At 40.9% G+C, this 18,429-nt stretch overlaps 2 protein-coding genes across 3 annotated transcripts; one reads left to right on the top strand and one right to left on the bottom strand.

Moving 5' to 3' along the window:
• Nucleotides 1-5,077: 5,077 nt before the first annotated feature.
• On the top strand, nt 5,078-11,180 carry LOC126376999 (uncharacterized). Of its 2 annotated transcripts, XM_050024575.1 has the most exons (4): nt 5,078-5,454; nt 5,599-5,775; nt 6,163-6,375; nt 7,011-11,180. In XM_050024575.1, the coding sequence occupies exons 1-4, from the start codon at nt 5,379-5,381 to the stop codon at nt 7,091-7,093; spliced, it is 549 nt and encodes a 182-aa protein (XP_049880532.1). In that variant the 5' UTR covers nt 5,078-5,378; the 3' UTR covers nt 7,094-11,180. The 2 variants fall into 2 exon arrangements, with proteins under 2 accessions (XP_049880532.1, XP_049880531.1); XM_050024574.1 differs by lacking the exons at nt 5,078-5,454; nt 5,599-5,775 and having other exon boundaries at nt 6,191-6,375.
• Nucleotides 11,181-11,550: 370 nt separating this feature from the next.
• LOC126377135 (uncharacterized) lies at nt 11,551-18,424 on the bottom strand. The gene is made up of 7 exons (XM_050024812.1): nt 17,920-18,424; nt 17,099-17,204; nt 15,988-16,128; nt 14,996-15,177; nt 14,062-14,271; nt 13,347-13,423; nt 11,551-12,920 (listed from the first exon to the last, which is right to left on the bottom strand). Exons 1-7 carry the CDS (start codon nt 18,238-18,240, stop codon nt 12,788-12,790), a joined length of 1,170 nt encoding a protein of 389 aa, XP_049880769.1. The 5' UTR covers nt 18,241-18,424; the 3' UTR covers nt 11,551-12,787.
• Nucleotides 18,425-18,429: the final 5 nt, after the last annotated feature.

Raw genomic sequence — 18,429 nt, 5'->3', positions numbered from 1 at the left:
TAAACCTAGCTCAGCCGCTGGTGGGGAGCGGAGAGTTGCCGTTCTATAAGTAGTATTATTCCTTATTCTATGGTAATAGTGCGGATTCGGGCATACAGCAACTTAATTGACAGGACTAAGACTAGCTCTATCTTTTTCTTGCACTTATCGTGAAGGAGGGCACTGGTTTTAGAGTTGTTGAACTAAAATCCGCTCGAATTGCCATCAATATCCCACTACTAGCTGTCTGTCACTGTCAGTGAGGAGCTCGGTGGCGCAGCGGTAAACGCGCTCGGTCTGCGATTGTTGAAGTTAAGCAACTTTCGCAAAGGCCGGTTAGGATGGGTGACCACAAAAAAAAGTTTTCATCTCGAACTCCTCCGTGCTTCGAAGGCACGTTAAGCCGTTGGTCCCGGCTGAATTAACAGTCGTTAATAACCATCAATCCGCACTGGGCCCGCGTGATGGTTTAAGGCCCGATCTCCCTATCCATCCATAGGGAAGGCCCGTGCCCCAGCAGTGGGGACGTTAATGGGCTGATGATGATGATGATGAGCTGTCTGTCACTAGTTGGTCCATCGAGTAACAGTGTTACTGGTTAGAATGCAAAAAAAATTAAAGAGTTAATTAATTATTGTAATAGGTTATTACTACGTATAGTAGAGCATCGCAGCCATATAAGAGCGAAGAAAATTCCGTTTTCGTAACTGATTATGAGACTCACCGACCACAGCTCCCTCGGGTGGTGGCGGTCCTGTCGCCCCCGCCCTGGTCGCCCCCGTCCCCTCTACGCTCTTCTCCGACTCCAGTTCTCTTTGGTGTGCTCCCGCCGCCTGTAAGCATTGACAACAGCTTGAGTTGTACAAAGCCATAGATCGGAAAATTGGTAATGGCAACAGAAGCCGTACTTTTGGTATCGCATGATCATGGCACTTGAACCAGTGTTGAAATATCGGGAGTCTCATATCCCTGATTAACGCGGTAAGAACCTGGTGTGATGTGTTTTAATTATGACAATAACCGCGTAAACCTCAAAGCATGTATTTGACATTTTTGAGGTGAAATACCAACCTCATCAATCCTGGTGCTGACACTGAGCCGCCAAAAGCCCCTGACATGGGTCATGTAACGACTACGTACTTACATCAGTAATTCGTAATCGGGACCAACTGCTTAACGTGTTTTCCGAAGCACGGATCATCTTACTTTCGGACAATCAGGTGATCACCCTGTAATGTCCTAACCAAACTAGGGATCACAAAGTGATTTTTGTGATATGTCCCTACCGAGATTCGAACCCGGGGCTTCCAGATCAGGAGCCCAATGCTCAACCACTGGGCCACGGAGGACGTCAGGATGATGGTCTACTTAGAAGAATGGTCTGAACGTGTCACTAACACCCTGTATTGTTCAGTTAGGTACTCACAGCGGCCACCATCATGAACACGAGTCCTCGCATGTCGACCACGGGGAGCACTCAGACTGCACTTGAGGAGCACTGCTGCGTGGAGCGCGCGTGTAAGACTGTCGCAACCGAGGTTGGCAGCTGTACCGGCCATGAGCCGAATCAAACGCCATTTTATTGTCCAGACGTTTATTACTATATTTCGATTTACACAATTTTCAATTTAGCGCGCCTATTGCCACTTGTCACGCTCTCTTTTCCAACCTGAGAAGATATTGAGCTCGAGTACTGATAACATACAGTCACGACGATATCCTAATCGTTAATTTACTCGTCATCCTCATAGTGCGGGTGGTAGGGCGCGTGGTGTAGCGCCTTGTACGGCTTACTCTCTCTTCAGTGTTACTACCAAAATAAACATAACATAAGGTCATGACTATTATCTCATTTGGGGTGGTCACAGGTATATCCATCATTCCGGGTGAGAGCCTTCAGCGCTCCCCATTTGTCCGGCCAAGTAGTTAATGCCATCTGCGGCAAATCTACAATAAGTCACGTCAAAAAAAAAGGTATATCCATCGCCAGATAAGTTTAGTACCCACACCTCACCAAGCTTTCTGTTAGACCAATGAGATAGGTGGTGAGCCATATCGTCTCTCTCTCTCTCTCTCCTTGGCATTTATTATTCCCATCTGATGGTGGGGTCTGCCTTCTTCGTACTTCTCTTCCACTTCGCTCTATCGGACGTGTCGTTCTCGGAGACATTGCACATACACAGGTCCTAGCCATATCGTCGTCTATCATTATAGACTATGTTAGTGAAATCTACACTTAAGATAAATAAATAAGTCATTGGTGCAAGTACGGTACTGGGATTCAAACCGACGCTCCCCGTTTGAGAAGCAAGCTACATAAATAAATCTTTTATTTTATTTATTTCTTCCTTCAAGTAGATTAAAATTCCACAACACGTTTGGCAAATCACATTTAAAGTAAATGTGTGTATTTGCCAAAAAGCTCGAAAGCAGAGTAAAATGCACGACATATGGGGCAATGAATACCACCACCGCATGGTCATCAAGAGCCAGATGTCTGTAGAAAGCCGAGGTTGTTATTTTAATACCCTTACTGTTTTATTTCAATTTTTTTAGAGCATTATCTCTCTATCGTTATCCCGTTTTTCACAGGATCCGCTTACCTAACCTGAAGATTTGATAGGTCCGGTTTTTTACAGAAGCGACTGTCTGGCTGACCTTCCAACCTGCGAAGGGAAATCTAGCCCAATACAGTTAGGTCACGTACCTCCGAAACGCATTTCTCGGGAGTGTGGGTTTCCTCCACCGCTGAGCACGTGATAATCATTTATGATCCAAACATGGATTTGAAAACAAATCCGAAAATCATTGGTTTAGGCCCGTGCTGGCATTCAAATCTGCGTTTATGAGGTCATAATGCGTCAAGCGTTCTTCCAACTCTGCTACTACGGCTTCTAACTATTTTACAACAGTAAAGAAAAAAAAATGCGTTCAGCTGCAAATATGTCATAATATATATCTCTAACATATCCATCAAACGTGCATTATATCGATGGCTTCAACTTATTGTCGTACGAGGATTATCTGCGTATCTAGGCACATAAATTTTGGTCGCTATCGGCAGCAGCGGCGGTTGCTATGCTGCGGGGCAGCACGTCATAGCCCAATAGTGACCATAGACCAGCCGTCGGTACAAAGCCCCACTACCTCCACGGCACACTTCCCTGGAACACTTAGTGGATCATAGGTTAAATTCCTACACTAGATATACCTGTTTTAACCAACTAGATTCTGACGCGAATAGTTATATTTGCATATGTGAAAGTGATATTATTATTAGTGTCCTTAATTATCATCATGTCCAAACCGTATCCGGCGACGGCGACTCCTGTATCTATCCTGGATCGTTGTTGTTTTGGGCTCTGATATGGGTAGCGAAACCGAACTTCGTCTTGATGAAAACTTTATTGAATTTTTGTCCTTTTTGTCATTGAATTTTAGACTCCACGTTTATTTATGTATAACTTTCTCAATTAGTCTTTAAATCTACACCTGTTTTCTCTATAAAAAAGTCACAAAAAAGAAAAATGCCGACAATAGTGTAACGAATGCCGACAATAGTATAATAATTCGGCGACCAGTCCACGAACCAGTCCGGCCACTGGTCACCTGCCGACACACTGGCCGCGACACCATACATCGCGGTAATGTTCGACCGCAGCTTAACATATTGACTTCAACCTTAATGGTTGCTGGTTTTTACTGGGTTGTCGGTTTCTTCTGCCGTGAGATAACGTCAACCTTCGGTTTTATTACACGTTTGCTGTAGTTTAAAAATGATGTTTATTGTTGAGTGTCGAGCGTATGATTTTAAAATATACTTCGTAACGAGCTGTCATGTTAATTATTCTTCTTCTATCGTGTGGGTTGTGAGGTAGATTACCAACCTCAGCAACCCTGGTGTCAAGGTTATTATTGAGCCGCCAACGGCCCCTGACATGGCTCATGTAACGATTACTCACTCACATCAGTAAGTACCGAGACCAACGGCTGAACGTGCCTTCCGAAGCACGGATCATCTTACTTTCGGACAATCAGGTGATCAGCCTGTAATGTCCTAACCAAACTAGGGATCACAAAGTGATTTTTTTGATATTATGTCCCCACCGGGACCTCCGGATCGTGAGCCTGACGCTCAACCACTGGACCACAGAAGCCGTTATATGTATATATTATTTTTCGTATGAATGCTCTCTATGAGACCGCATCAGTTTCGTTCGTGCGCAGTGACAAAAAAGGCACCAAAACGTTTGTTCATTTGTTTATTATATTAAGGAAGTTACAAGAAAACACACGTTTGAAACCAAATGATATGTAATCTCAATAAACATTTCAGTAGAACAATTTCAACAAAATAGTAGTATCCCGTGATCATGGCACTTGCAACAGTGTCGAAATATCGGGAGTCTCATATCCCCATTTAAACGCGGTAAGAACCCGTTATTATGTGTGTTGGCATCCCCAACAAAATTGTAATTCATATTTTAAGTATGGCAATACTTGCCCTTCTGAATCTCGAAACTAACGTGTACCTATCGTGTGTTAAACATTTTATAATATAAATTAATAAAAGTGCAGTCAACATTGTCCAGCTGTGTTATTCCCCATACCTACCATCAAGCAGAGCATCGACCACAGCTAGATGCCCACATTGGTCCTTCGTCCCGGTAATAAGAATCAGCCAGCTGCGAGGAAGATTGCCGCGATCAAGTCGCGATTTACATTCGACTTCGGCTTTCTAACGACAGTGCAGAGAAGACGAGTACTATTTGGCACACGCAGAAAAATACACAGTGCAGCAAGATATTTCATCATCGTTGAAGAACTACAACATTTACATCGTTTCATACAATTTCTATCAAGATAATTTCGCATTTCATTTCGCCGCCATTTTACGTCTTTCGTCATCATTTTCGTCGTGGTGAAGTTCCCTGCGAGCGACAGTCACCCGTGTCTACAGGAAATAAGGTCGGATTTTGCAGCATATTTTCAGAATTCACCATATACACAGTTGAAACGTCCCGCGCTTTACCGGAAATTCATCATCGACCGCTCATCGACCGAAGCGCGAAATGTCAACGCGCCATTGGCTGAACACAGAAGCAACGCGATCGCCTATTCGTCGAAGTTGAAGTTCTGCCAACGCGACGCAATAAGGAGGTATTGGTACACGAAATCGAGTGAAACGCAAGATAGTAGTTCTCAACGCAAGTAACAAGGACAGCATATATTCCTACTAATTTTAAGAGGTTGTTTAATTTAGTCGTGTACGTTTGACGTTACTCAGTAGTTTTTTAGTAGCGTAAACGCAATTTTTATACACGCCATTTTGATGTAATTCCGTGTTACAACAGAATATTTAGAATTTATTGAGTGTATACGTTGTTATCATTGTGAAAATGTCTGTTTCTAACGGAGAGGAGGACGTAGCTGCAAAACTAAGCAAACTTAGGTTAAACCGCGGCTATAATAAAGGTACGTTGACACGTTTTCATACCACATTATCCGACGTCAATAAGTTAAAAGATGTTCCGTTAGCCACGCTTGAAGAAAAGCGCAAAAACGTGCTATTGACTTATGAACAATACGAAAATTATAATAGAGAAATAATCTTTCTAGATCCTAAAGAGGAAATGTCGGAAGATATCGCGACAACAGAGGACAAAATGTATTCCGTCCTCTCTATTTTGGATCGGGAAATTGCGTCCCGCAAGCAGGTTTTGCAGCCTCCGCCTCCGCCTCCTCCAGCTAAAAGATTGGTGAACCTACCAACTTTAGGGATTCCTATATTCGCAGGTAAATATTCCGAATATACACCATTTATTGAATTGTTTAAATCTGTAATTCACAATGATGCCACGCTTGACAATATACAAAAACTCCATTATTTGAGAAACTTTTTAAGCAGTGAACCACTTAAATTGATTCAAAACTTACCACTCACCAGTGCCAGCTATGATGAAGCAATCAAAATGCTCGATGATAGGTACTGTCAGAAATTTCAGGTCATTAATGAACATGTAAATATTTTATTGGACTTGCCCCACATATCTCGTTCGACTCCCACCCAGCTTAGGGAATTTATTTGTCAAGTCAGACAACACTTGGCCGCAATCAAAAACATGAATACATGCGTTGACAACTGGGATCCCATCCTAATTTGTATTTTGGTACGGAAATTAGATTCTTACACGGGAAGAGCCTACCACATGGAGCGTGACACGTCTGCAGAGCCCACGGTTAAGGAGCTGCTGGCATTTTTAGAGAAGAGAGCGCTCGCAATGGAAAATGCTGAGCCTCCTGCGAAGCCCTCTACCAGCAACGCCTATGGTAACAGGCAGTCCAGATTGGCAGTCAACGTAGCAGCGGTGGGAAGCAAACCAGCATGCAATTACTGTAAGTCCACAGAACATAAAATATTTTCATGCAGTAAATTTAAACTCCTACCTATAGTAGACAGAATTAACTTTGTTAAAGAAAAAGAGCTGTGCAATACATGTTTGAATAAACACATGGGTAAATGTAGATACCATTTTAGATGTGGTCAGTGCAAGCTAAACCACAACACACTGATCCATCTCGATTCAAAGACAGAGCCAGTCATTATGCTCTCAAGTAAAGTATCTAATGACATTTTACTCCCCACAGCTCGCATCAAACTTATTGCCCAGGACCAGAGAGAGGTCCATGTAAAAGCAGTGCTAGATTCTGCCTCCCAAGCTTCCTTGGTGACAAGCAAGCTCGTGAAAGTCTTGGGATTGGCTCCTGTGCAGAATAGCACTCACATCATAGGAGTCACAGACAATAAAAGCAGTGTAAAATTTTCCATCCCATTAGAAATACATTCATTGAAGTCTCCTTACAAAACATCCATCAACTGCCACGTAGTGGACACGATAACATGTCGCTTGCCTCAGCAGAAGATTGACACTTCCAGGTTCAAAATACCTGCAGGAATAGAGCTGGCTGACGATGATTTTTTCCTACCATCTGATATACACATGCTGATTGGTGCCGACGTATTTTTTCAGATACTGGAGCTTCCGGCGAGCCAGCAGAGCGAGCCTCGGCCGAGCCACACGCTGCTGCCGAGCCCGGCGGCGCTGCGGCCTGAGCCGTGCGCCTACGCGACACCTACCGCTCCGCCCGAGGATGGCCCGCGCATCTTAAACACTAAGTTTGGACATATAATTGGCGGTGCTTTACCAAGCCAGCATGAGGTAACAAAGCTTATATCGCTCTTATGCACGAAGTGTGACAACAATTTAAATGATACTATGGCAAGCTTCTTCCAAACTGAGTCTGTACCTGAGGTATATAAGGAGCAACTTTCAGAACATGACATTGTAGAAAATAATTTTCAAACTACTATGAAATTGGAAAATAATAAATTTCAAGTGGACTTACCACTAAAAATTCCTATTTCTGATGTGAATGAAACATTAGGTGAATCTTTCGATTTAGCTTTGTACAGGTTCTTAAGTCTTGAGAAAAAATTGAATAAAAATAGTGTTTTACACTCAGAATATAGTAAGTTCATAAACGAATATGTAGAGCTGGGACACGGTCATTATATTAATTTGGATTCTTATAATTTGAGGCAGGATCCCGTATATTTTCTCCCACACCACGCGGTTATAAACGAGAGCAGCAAAACCACTCGCACACGAGTAGTGTTCGACGCGTCTATGAACACGCGCAGTAAGGTTTCTCTCAACGACATTTTACTTAACGGCCCGGTCGTGCAAAGGGATCTCTTTGACATAGTCATTTTATATAGATTCGGAGATTATACATTTAATGCAGATATCAAACGTATGTTTAGGGGGGTCTTAGTAAATCCTGAACACACCTCATTACAAAATATTTTATGGCGTGAAGACCCTTCCCAACCCATTAAATGTATACGATTAGATACCGTCACATATGGATTAAAATCGTCAAGTTATTTAGCGACTCGATGCTTACTAGAGCTTGCAAAACAGAATGAAACTAACTTACCTTTAGCCGCTTCCATAATTAAAAACTGTACCTATGTCGATGACGTCATGGTTTCGCACTCTAATTTGAATACATTACTTGAGGCAAAAATGCAACTAACACAATTGCTGGCTCTGGGTAGCTTCGAATTGCACAAGTGGTCATCCAACAACAAACAGGTGTTGTCAGATATTCCCACGAGCCTACAACAGTTGGATGATATAGAACTTCAAAAGGAAAATTATAATATAAAGGCGCTAGGTCTGTCTATAGACGTACAGGAAGATTGCTTTGTCATAACACCTCCCACAAACATGCATACACAAAACATCACAAAAAGAAATATCTTAAGCCAGATTTCTCGATTTTATGACCCGCTAGGCTTTGTTTGTCCGATTGTGGTGAAGGCGAAGGTCATTATGCAGCAGCTATGGCTTGAGAAGATGGAGTGGGACGCATGTCCGCCTCAGCACATACATGACGAGTGGGTACAATTTTCTAATAACCTAGCTTCTATGGACACTATTAAATTAAAAAGAAACATACAGATTCCCTCAGACGCTGAAGCTGTGCAGCTCATTGGATTCGCAGACGCCTCGAGTTCTACGGGCTACGGTTGCTGTGTATACCTACGAGTGGTTCACTCATCAGGTACAGTTGAAACATCCTTACTGTGTTCGAAATCACGCATCAATCCACGCACGAAACCGTTGACCGTTCCGAGGCTCGAACTCAACGCATGTCTGTTACTAGCAAAGTTAATAACCAGAGTGCATGAAACGCTCACAACAAAGATACGAGTAGACGATGTTTACCTATTTTCTGACTCGCAGATATCTTTAGCTTGGCTTAAAACGGAAGTCACAAAACTACAAGCGTATGTTTCGAACAGAGTGAGAGTAATCCAACAACTCACTAATAGATGGCGCTGGCTATATGTGAATACTCAGGAGAACCCTGCAGACTTGGTGAGCAGAGGAGTGGACGATCCGCGAGTACTAGCTTCCAGCACACTGTGGTGGAACGGACCAGCCTTCCTTCAGCACAGGGAGTATTCATTTAACAATAAAATTCAGTCGCCTACAGAATTACCTGAATTGAAACCGCAAGCAGAAGACGCAGATCATGGCGCAGTTATCCTTTCTTGCACTTTAGATCAGTCGCAGGTACTGGACATGATGATACGTAACATTTCAGACATTAACAAAATGCAGCGTATCTTAGCATACATACTTAGATTTCGTCATAACAGTAAGCCGACGAACACAAAAATAAGAACGAAATTTTTGTCGAGCAATGAATTGCAGAGGGCTCTGCTACTTTTAATTAAGCACGAGCAAACAGTCTATTATAACGAAGAAATAAAATGCTTATTGAAAGGCGATCATATTAAAGGCGCATTAAAACCTTTGCATCCATTTCTCGACGAGGAGGGCGTACTTAGAGTAGGAGGTAGACTACACAACTCAGACATTCCATACACACAAAAACACCCTGCTATTTTGCCAAAGCAATCGCGACTAACGCAACTTATTATACGTCACGAGCATTTTCGATTGCTTCATGCAGGGCCCAAACTGCTATTAGCGCAGATAAATCAAAAATACTGGTTAGTAAACGGTATCAGAACGATTAAAAAAGTTATTCATAACTGTTTAGTTTGTTTCAGAATGAAAGCAAACACTGCAAGACAGCTCATGGGTTCCTTACCAAAACAGCGTGTCACCGCTTCTAGGGCCTTTCAAGTTGTTGGAGTGGACTTCGCTGGGCCGGTGCAGTTAAAAAATTCACGCATTAGGCGAGCAACTCTTAGTAAAGGTTACATCTGTGTATTTGTCTGCTTCACAACAAAAGCGGTTCATCTAGAACTAGCTTCAGACTTATCCACGGATACCTTTCTCGCCTGCTTTAAGAGATTTATTTCGCGTCGATCACTGCCCACCGAGGTCTTCTGTGACAATGGGACCGCATTTGTAGGGGCGAGGAACAAATTAGCTGACTTGTACAAGCTGCATGGCTCCGTTGACCACCAGACACAGGTGCAAGGGTTTGCGTCCCAACAAGGAATAAAATTCCACTTTATTCCTGCGTATTCACCAGTGTTCGCTGGTCTAGCGGAGGCTGCAGTCAAAAGTTCTAAATATCACTTAAAAAGAACAATAGAAAAAAGTATACTTACTTACGAACAATTGAATACGGTTTTATCTCAAATTGAAGCCATTTTAAACTCGCGACCCATCATGCCGATTTCATCCTCGGACATTGCAGATTTTAGTTACTTAACACCAGGACATTTTTTAGTAGGAGGTCCACTTGTGTCCTACCCTGAACCTGACATAACGGAGGTTCCTGCTAATAGGCTCAAATTTTGGACTTTGGTTGAGAACATGAAACAATGTTTTTGGAAAGCGTGGCACAAACAATACTTAAACATATTGCAAAGTCGACCAAAATGGCGCGATAGTTTGCCTAACATAACAGTAGGTTCATTAGTTATAATGCGCGAGCCAAATTCAGCTCCTCTGTACTGGCCTATGGCTAGAGTGACTCAGATTTTCCCAGGCGGAGACGGTAAGGTCCGAGCCTTAGAGTTGAAAACGTCCAATGGCAAGACGTATACTCGATCGTTATCGAGCGTTTGTATTTTACCTTTAGAATAAGTTTTATTATTTACAATAAGATAGTATAAAACACTTCTTCCTTTTTTGTTATGTAATGTATACTAAGATAAGTTTATTCTATAAGAGTTAATTTCAATATACCTAATTGTAAAATGTTGAATTAGTAATTTCCTACGAATAAATAATAAGGTAATGTCTCATAAATATTAAGCTTGCTTATTAGAGTAAAAAGTAAAAAATATGCTACGTTTCCTACAATTTCATTGAATTTATAAGCTATATTATTATTACTTTAAAAACAAAGTTAAGGTTTGCAAGTTTAATTTAATTACTGTGTAGGTTGATGATATGATATAAGTGACTTGTAATATTATTTAGCAGCCATGAGTTATTTATTTGATTTCTGGAGGATAGGATAAGTTGTATTTTATTCTTTTAGTTTAAATTCTCTCAGGCCGCAGCATGTTGGCATCCCCAACAAAATTGTAATTCATATTTTAAGTATGGCAATACTTGCCCTTCTGAATCTCGAAACTAACGTGTACCTATCGTGTGTTAAACATTTTATAATATAAATTAATAAAAGTGCAGTCAACATTGTCCAGCTGTGTTATTCCCCATACCTACCATCAAGCAGAGCATCGACCACAGCTAGATGCCCACAATGTGCTTTAATTATAGTAGTATTGATATGCAACAACATCCAGTGGAACATCTACATTATTGTTTGATATTCGCTTAATTATTGACATGTCCGGTCTTTTACGTTAACAACCGCCTGTCCGATCTTCCAACCCGCGAAGGGAAATGCGGAGCCAGCTGTCCCCCAGCCCAACTCATTTCTCAGGAATGTGCGTTTCCGCTAGATGTTTTCCCTTATCACCGAACACGTGATAATCATTCATGATGCAAACATGATTTCAAAAACAAAATCCATTTTTTTTTGGTTACGCATTCCAACCTACACACACTCACAGTGAGAGTCAAGCATTTTTCCAACTAGACTACCACAGCGCTCTGGGCTACCACAGCTCTCTGGGTTACCACAGCTCTCTGGGCTACCACGGTTCTCAGGGCTACCACAGCTCTAGCTTTACAAAATAAGTAAGAGGTACATAATATTTACAACAGTGCGCGTAATAGGCAGGAGATTATACCTACTCTTGCCTTATATACTTTTAAAAGATACAATATTGGTAGTATTAATATTCAAAACAATGTTATCTTATCGATATGAAATTTGATATTGAACTACAGGAAGATATTATTATATTCATCAACATAATTTCTATGAATACGTAAATACTATACAATCACACTCGTCATCGTTCAAAATATTCCAAAGATCCGCTTTCAAGCAAAGTTTTATAAACACTTTATACAAGCAAAATATGTCCATTCTTCACTGAATTATACAGTATTTTCAAATTTATCTAAGCTGTGTGCTACAGACAGAGGTCCAGGAAGAGGTTCTTCCAAATTGTCACTGTCTTTCACTTCTGTGGCTAGTTGGGTTTATCCATCTCTTACCCCAAAAACATTTCTCCCAGATTATTATTGTATAAGCATATATTTCTACTAAATTATCCAAACACACTTCTTCTTCTATCGTGTGGGTTGTGAGGTGGAGTACCAACCTCATCAACTCACTTACTTCCAACACAATAATTTCCATTGAATTAAAACATATCACATTCACCTAGTACATTTCTTCGTCTTTCGTGAGAGTTTTTAGAATACATACTTATTTTTAGTAAGTAAGTAATATCCCGATAATAATTATAATTCTAATTATTTATTTTGTATAATAATAATCCATAAAAATAATAATTTTTGCCATACGCAATTATAATAATGATGAAAATAGTCCTACATGAACCGGGAATTGTCTTTTGAGTGCACTCCTATAGTGCATATAGGGATAATCCCGTTGGGATGACATATTTATATTATATTGCCTTAACGGGTCTCTACCCGTTGACTTCGGTCCCATATCAGGCCTGACTGACATCAATCTACTATAGTTAATCAAGAGTAAAGAATACTTGAGACATGAAATTCACTGGAATTTTACTTGCAAACGCACTCAGTGTGCTAACAGGCCCGAATCCTGCGCCCCAGAATAATAAATGGTTATATTATTTATTACCCTGGGGGAAATATTCTAGGAGCAACAGATACGGGAACCGGGCACGTCCCTGAGTGGTCTACTCGTTGACAGTGATGGTGAGCTGCTTGCCGCGGCTGTTCTCGAAGCGGTCCATGGTGCGGATGTCCATGATCATCGAGATGGACACGCCCAGGGCCAGCACCATGATAAATGTCACCATCAGGCCGGACCTGTACATATAATAGTGCAGCTTGCAAAAATCGTTGATGGGTTTTGCTAAAGGAAAAAGTTAGCAATTTTTGATGGAAGTCCCGAAAATGAAGCAATAAGTTAGGGCTGCAAATATAGAAGATGAACGCTATTGGACGCGGCTAACTTAAAGAGACTTCTGCGTCGCCGCTTGGGAACTGATTAGGTACCTATTGAATTGATTAATATACCAGACACCTCCATCAACCCGATACATTATCAGCAAAATAGAGTGGAGTGAAATCAAAATGACAACAAAATCATTAGTGATACAAGATGGTTGTGAGGGTGAAGATTAAAAAGACTCCAATATCCCAAATGAGAAAGAAAGAAAAATATTAACTCACACTCTCGCGCTAGTTACAAATACTGTATTGAAAAGTAATAAACATTCTGATGAAACTTACCAGATGGGCACGGTGGTGAACCCGATGCAGTCGAAGGCATCCGCGAACCTCTCAGTGCTGTCCATGTACACTTGCATCTGAAATTGGCGACACAAATTAAATATTATAAAGTCACGTCCGTGATTTCTAATAGGTAGAACACAGTCACAAACAATCAAAAGGAATCTTACAGCCACTCTTGATACGAAGTTAGACAGTTCACCATTCCATCGTCAATGTTAAGGTCCAACACATTAGGAAGGACACAGTCCGTCCATTGTTATACGTATTTTCAAGCGAAGAGTTAAGTAACTCTATTACTATGTAAGTAATTTATTTGGTATTGTAAGTTATTAAAATATAATTATTATTATAATACATTGATTATTTATTTATCTATATGTCAATTTATAATATAATACACTTATTTAAGTAAGCGTGTATGTATGTAAGTATTGTTAATATTATATTTTATTTCTATTTGTTAGCGATGTACACGCCTAGCTGCTCTCTCTTGTTTTTAAGTTTATCTCTTTCCCGGTCTGCTGGAAGAGATTTCTACTAGAAATAAGCTGAACCGTTTGTCTGTCTTTTGTTAGTCTGTTTTATATATTTTTTAAATCTTATTCTGTGTACGATAAACTATTAAATAAATAAATCTATCTGTTGATTTTTACGAAGTGAAGCAGCTGATCGCTTCTTTTTGCTCCCAGTTTTAAAGTCTGGCTTTATTTACCCGAACATCCCGCAAGGTGAGTGTAGCTTCATCCGAGGAGTACACCAGCGGCAGCGAACAATGGTAGGCTCTTCCAAGCACAGCTGCGGGCGCGTCGGGCGGCGCCGGCGCTGGCAGGTTGAGCCCCACCGTCTCCAACCCGAATTTGACTTCCACCCCCACCGCCTGCCACCACCCCGCTGCCTGCTTGAAGCTGAACTCAATGGTTATCTGGAATGGTAAACAGTTTTTCAGATGATTTACCGACAAATAATCCGTACTGTTTCAGTAATACGAAACATCCTGCAAAGATCGTCTTTTATTGTTATAGCGGCTTAGTCAGTCTTTAAAAGTGTCACTGTACTAATAACTCTAAACAACAGTGTCTAAAAAATAATCTTTTTAGGGTCTTTTCTGCACATCGAGTAGATCAGCTTATTAAAATGGGTCGCCAGAAGAATTAAATCAATACTTATGATTTCTGAATTACCAACAGTACGCAGTCTTTCTGGCCAGTACAAGTAGTAGGTAAGTACATCACCTAGATATAATTAGTATTTTTTTGTCAAAAGTCGGACTGTGCCTGACTGTACTGTGCTATATAGTTGCGGAAAATGGTAGGTAATAGGCTAGTATCCAACTAGTCAAATGAGTTACTTTTTGCTAAACGTCAAAACACGAAATTACTATGGAATTTGTATGAAACACACTGTGACGTCATAGAAAAATGTGTCAAAATCTCGGACTTACGTGTATTATTACGTTTTTCTTGATTAAAATTCAAAAATAAATAGAAAAACAAATTGTTTTTCTTTAGTTTTCGATGTGTCTTTATTTAGTACACGATCTAGTACGAGTACATGACCAAATTATAGAAGACCCTTGAGTGAAATCTCCCATAATCATTGGTTAAAACATCTTCATCCGAATTATGATATACGTTATAAAAACTGACCTTGCTAGTGCTATTCCCATCAGCGAATCTAACAACAAGGATAGTATAGAGGCGGGTGGGCTTCACGGTCTGCTCGCCGACCGGGTTGGACAGCACGATTAGCCTCTCTCGGTCAGTCCCGGGCGCCAGCCGCAGCTCCGGCCATCTGGAAGAATATAACAGCGCGCCCTTGCCTGGCGGACCTGGGGAGAAGAATAAACATACATAAACTCACGTTCGCAATATCTAATGGGGTAGACAAAGCCAAAAGTAATCTGAAATTTTTATTGTGTATGTGTGTGTATTGTGCATCTATGTAATACTAATATTAGTGAGTAAGAAATCATAGTTACTAACAACCTGGGTCCAAGTTACCCGTAATAAAAATTATTTTATTTTTATTTATTTTTTTATTTAAATATGTCATTTTGGATATAAAATCGACTTTGAGATTATAAAATGTAGATTTGTAATCTAAAAATATTTCTTGCCTACATTTAATTAAATAAATTCTAAAGTCGATCTGTTTTAAATTTACATTTTATTCGCTGTTTTTCAGGATTAACCTCATTGCACCAAATAATATCTTAAGTTTTTCACGCTACTCTTCTTCTTCTATCGTGTGGGTTGTGAGGTGGATTACCAACCTCATCAACCCTGGTGTCAGGGTTACTATTGAGCCGCCAAAGGCCCCTGACATGGCTCATGTAACGACTACTAACTTACATCAGTAAGTAGTAACCGGGACCAGCGGCTTAACGTGCCTTCCGAAGCACGGAACGCTCCACGCTACTTTTACAACGGTAAGTACGGTCACGAGTACTAATATGTATACACTTTGAAACCATGTCATATTAACTTTTTTGACAAATTACAGAGTAACTCTCATTACATGTCAAATATGATAGTGCGACAGGGTTCTAAAGTGGGTACATGATATTGCTTATGACTGTACACTTTCGTAAAGCGTGTGCAAATAAAGTGGTTACGACTACGATTTTCGCCGTACTTACCAGTAGCATTGTAAAGCGCGAACCGTTGCTGCGAGCGTATCGGCTTCTCATCATCAGGCTCGCTGGTACCAGTTTCATCCGCCTGCCTCCGCACGCGGTTCCACTCGCTATCGTACTCCGCAGACTGCGATACTGAATTACCTGGAAGAATTATAAGAGCAATATGTTCATGTGTCTTTGCTTCACGATTATTACCAGGCACTCATAGCATTAGTTGATATCTTTGCTTTTGATATTTTGTCAGGCGTGTAGAAGAATGTAAGAGGAAAGTTATTAATAGTTACGCTATTTATGTGGACGATGGCGCGGTTGCCCACCGACAGTGGTAATCTGTTCTGTTTTTGTATCATTGTCGGTAAATTAGTCACAGTTCAAAACATGCAACGATTATTTGGGTACCTACTTTATGTTACTTATCTAAAGTGCGCGCGCAATACATAGCTACTTACTTACTTTCAACCAACGAAAAACTACATATCTGTTTAAGAATTCACATTCTTATGGACTTCTTGTATCGTGTGGATTGTGAGGTGAATTACCAACCTCATCAACCCTGGTGTCAGGGTTATTATTGAGCCGCCAAAGGCCCCTGACATGGCTCATGTAACGACTACTTACTTACATCAGTAAGTAGTAACCGGGACCAACGGCTTAACGTGCCTTCCGAAGCACGGATCATCTTACTTTTGGACAATCAGGTGATCAGCCTATAATGTTCTAACCACAAAGTGAACTAATTATTATTATTAGCCTGTATTGCAATTGCTTTTTATCAATAAGGCCGCTGATTGTACATCTTCTGTCTCTTACGTATTTGTCTTATTTATTATATTTATCTTTATACAATAAAGGGTTTAGGGTATTGCATTGCATTGTACTTTTACAAGACCAAGTGGTATAGGAGGTGTACTATTACATATCTGCCTATCCCTTTAGGGATGAAGGCGTGATGCTATGTTTTGTTACAAGGCAAAAACCACTCTACTTTCCTGTGTTATTTGTATAAAGCGATTTGTTAATTAATCCCGGCATCTTCTATGTGGCGTAACGATTGATATTGTCTGTGTTCAGCCGTTGAAGAATGGGTCTGATATTGGATCATGTCAGTTACCCAGTATGCCGAGCACTCGACCAGCTCCATATATGTCCTGCAGACGAGCGAACGTCTCCGTCATCTGGGCGTCGCGCTCCGACCACGGACCCTGCAGTGTCAGCACCTGACACATATAATAACTTGTTAATATCAAAGTTCTTTACGTCTTCTTTCGTGTCGATGAAAAGTCGATTAAAGTAATTTATAATGTGTCAGCCCAAAATGCTGCCACGGCAATAGCACGGGCGGAAGCCATCGTCAAGTCCTCCAGCGTGCAGGTTTCTGGGCACAGGCACAGGTGGGACATGGTCTGTGGGGCTCCACACTCACACTCAAGCTCCGCCTCATCTGTAGAACCCCATCTGGACCGGTTTTCTTTGCTCCGGCAAACACATTCAGTCATTCTCACATTGATAAATGTGGAGGAAGCAAGAGAAGTATGTCAGGATAGGAGCAAATGGAATTCCATAGTCTCTGTTTACCCAGGTGGAAATAGGCGTGAGTTTATGTATGTATGTTTATAATGAACATAACATAAGCTTATGATTATGTTCCTAATTAGGGTAGTAATTGGGGTTAGAAGTGAAGCGTAGATATTCAGTTCCTCATACGATCGATGGATCTACTTCAATTGGAAATCATTTTTGAAGTATTATTGATTGATTGATTGAAGTATTTTTTTATAAATTACATTTTAATTTTGACACCGAACTTTTATTATACTTACTACCTAAACTTTTAAATCTAAAATTCAATCAATAATAAACCTAACTTCCGATATCAATCCATCACCACTTCCTTCACTATCCAAACTGAACAAAAACCACCCAAGTACATACCTGGGTCTCATTGCTGATGTAGTCGGGGTGAACATCCAGGAAGTCTTGTGGCAGGACCAGCATACTCTGACCCTCAACCAGCTTGCGTAGCCGCGGGAAGGAACCACTCGACAGGGGTACACTATCCTGGTTGTTGAACACCACTATAGCTGCTTGCTCACTGTATATCTTCATCAGGTCATCTTGGTCCAGGTATTTCAACGCCGGTCTTCGGAATTTCTCCAAAGATTTCGGCCCGAAGAAGAGGAACGGGCCTTCTAAGTTCGCGTAGGTTAATGATATGTACGAGAGGAAGGTGATAATGTATATTTTGAGCCACATCTTTGTAAATGTCCGTCAGTACGACGGAGCTGAGAGCTCTAGTTCACCCCAATAACACCCCTCTGTTATTGATTTGACTAGTACGCATGCGCGATAATGGCGGAGGGTTGATTTGACAATAGGTTACGAACGCGCGCGAGATTGAAACTCTACAGAGTTAATACCGTTTTGCATTATTATCGGTAATAT

This window comes from Pectinophora gossypiella, chromosome 22 (assembly GCF_024362695.1).
Source record: "Pectinophora gossypiella chromosome 22, ilPecGoss1.1, whole genome shotgun sequence".
Lineage (NCBI taxonomy): Eukaryota > Metazoa > Arthropoda > Insecta > Lepidoptera > Gelechiidae > Pectinophora > Pectinophora gossypiella.
Note: the sequence above shows the minus strand (reverse complement) of the source record. Positions and strands in the feature narration are given on the sequence as shown.

What these genes read in the sequence shown, in the direction of transcription:
- LOC126376999 (XM_050024574.1), top strand. Translation starts at nt 7,257, where the DNA reads ATGGCAAGCTTCTTCCAAACTGAGTCTGTACCTGAGGTATATAAGGAG.
- LOC126377135 (XM_050024812.1), bottom strand. Translation starts at nt 18,240, where the DNA reads ATGTGGCTCAAAATATACATTATCACCTTCCTCTCGTACATATCATTA. An exon ending in ACATCAGCAATGAGACCCAG is followed by an intron (nt 17,205 to 17,919) that starts GTATGTACTTGG and finishes TATATGTGTCAG; the next exon opens with GTGCTGACACTGCAGGGTCC. An exon ending in ATGGGAATAGCACTAGCAAG is followed by an intron (nt 14,272 to 14,995) that starts GTCAGTTTTTAT and finishes TTACCATTCCAG; the next exon opens with ATAACCATTGAGTTCAGCTT.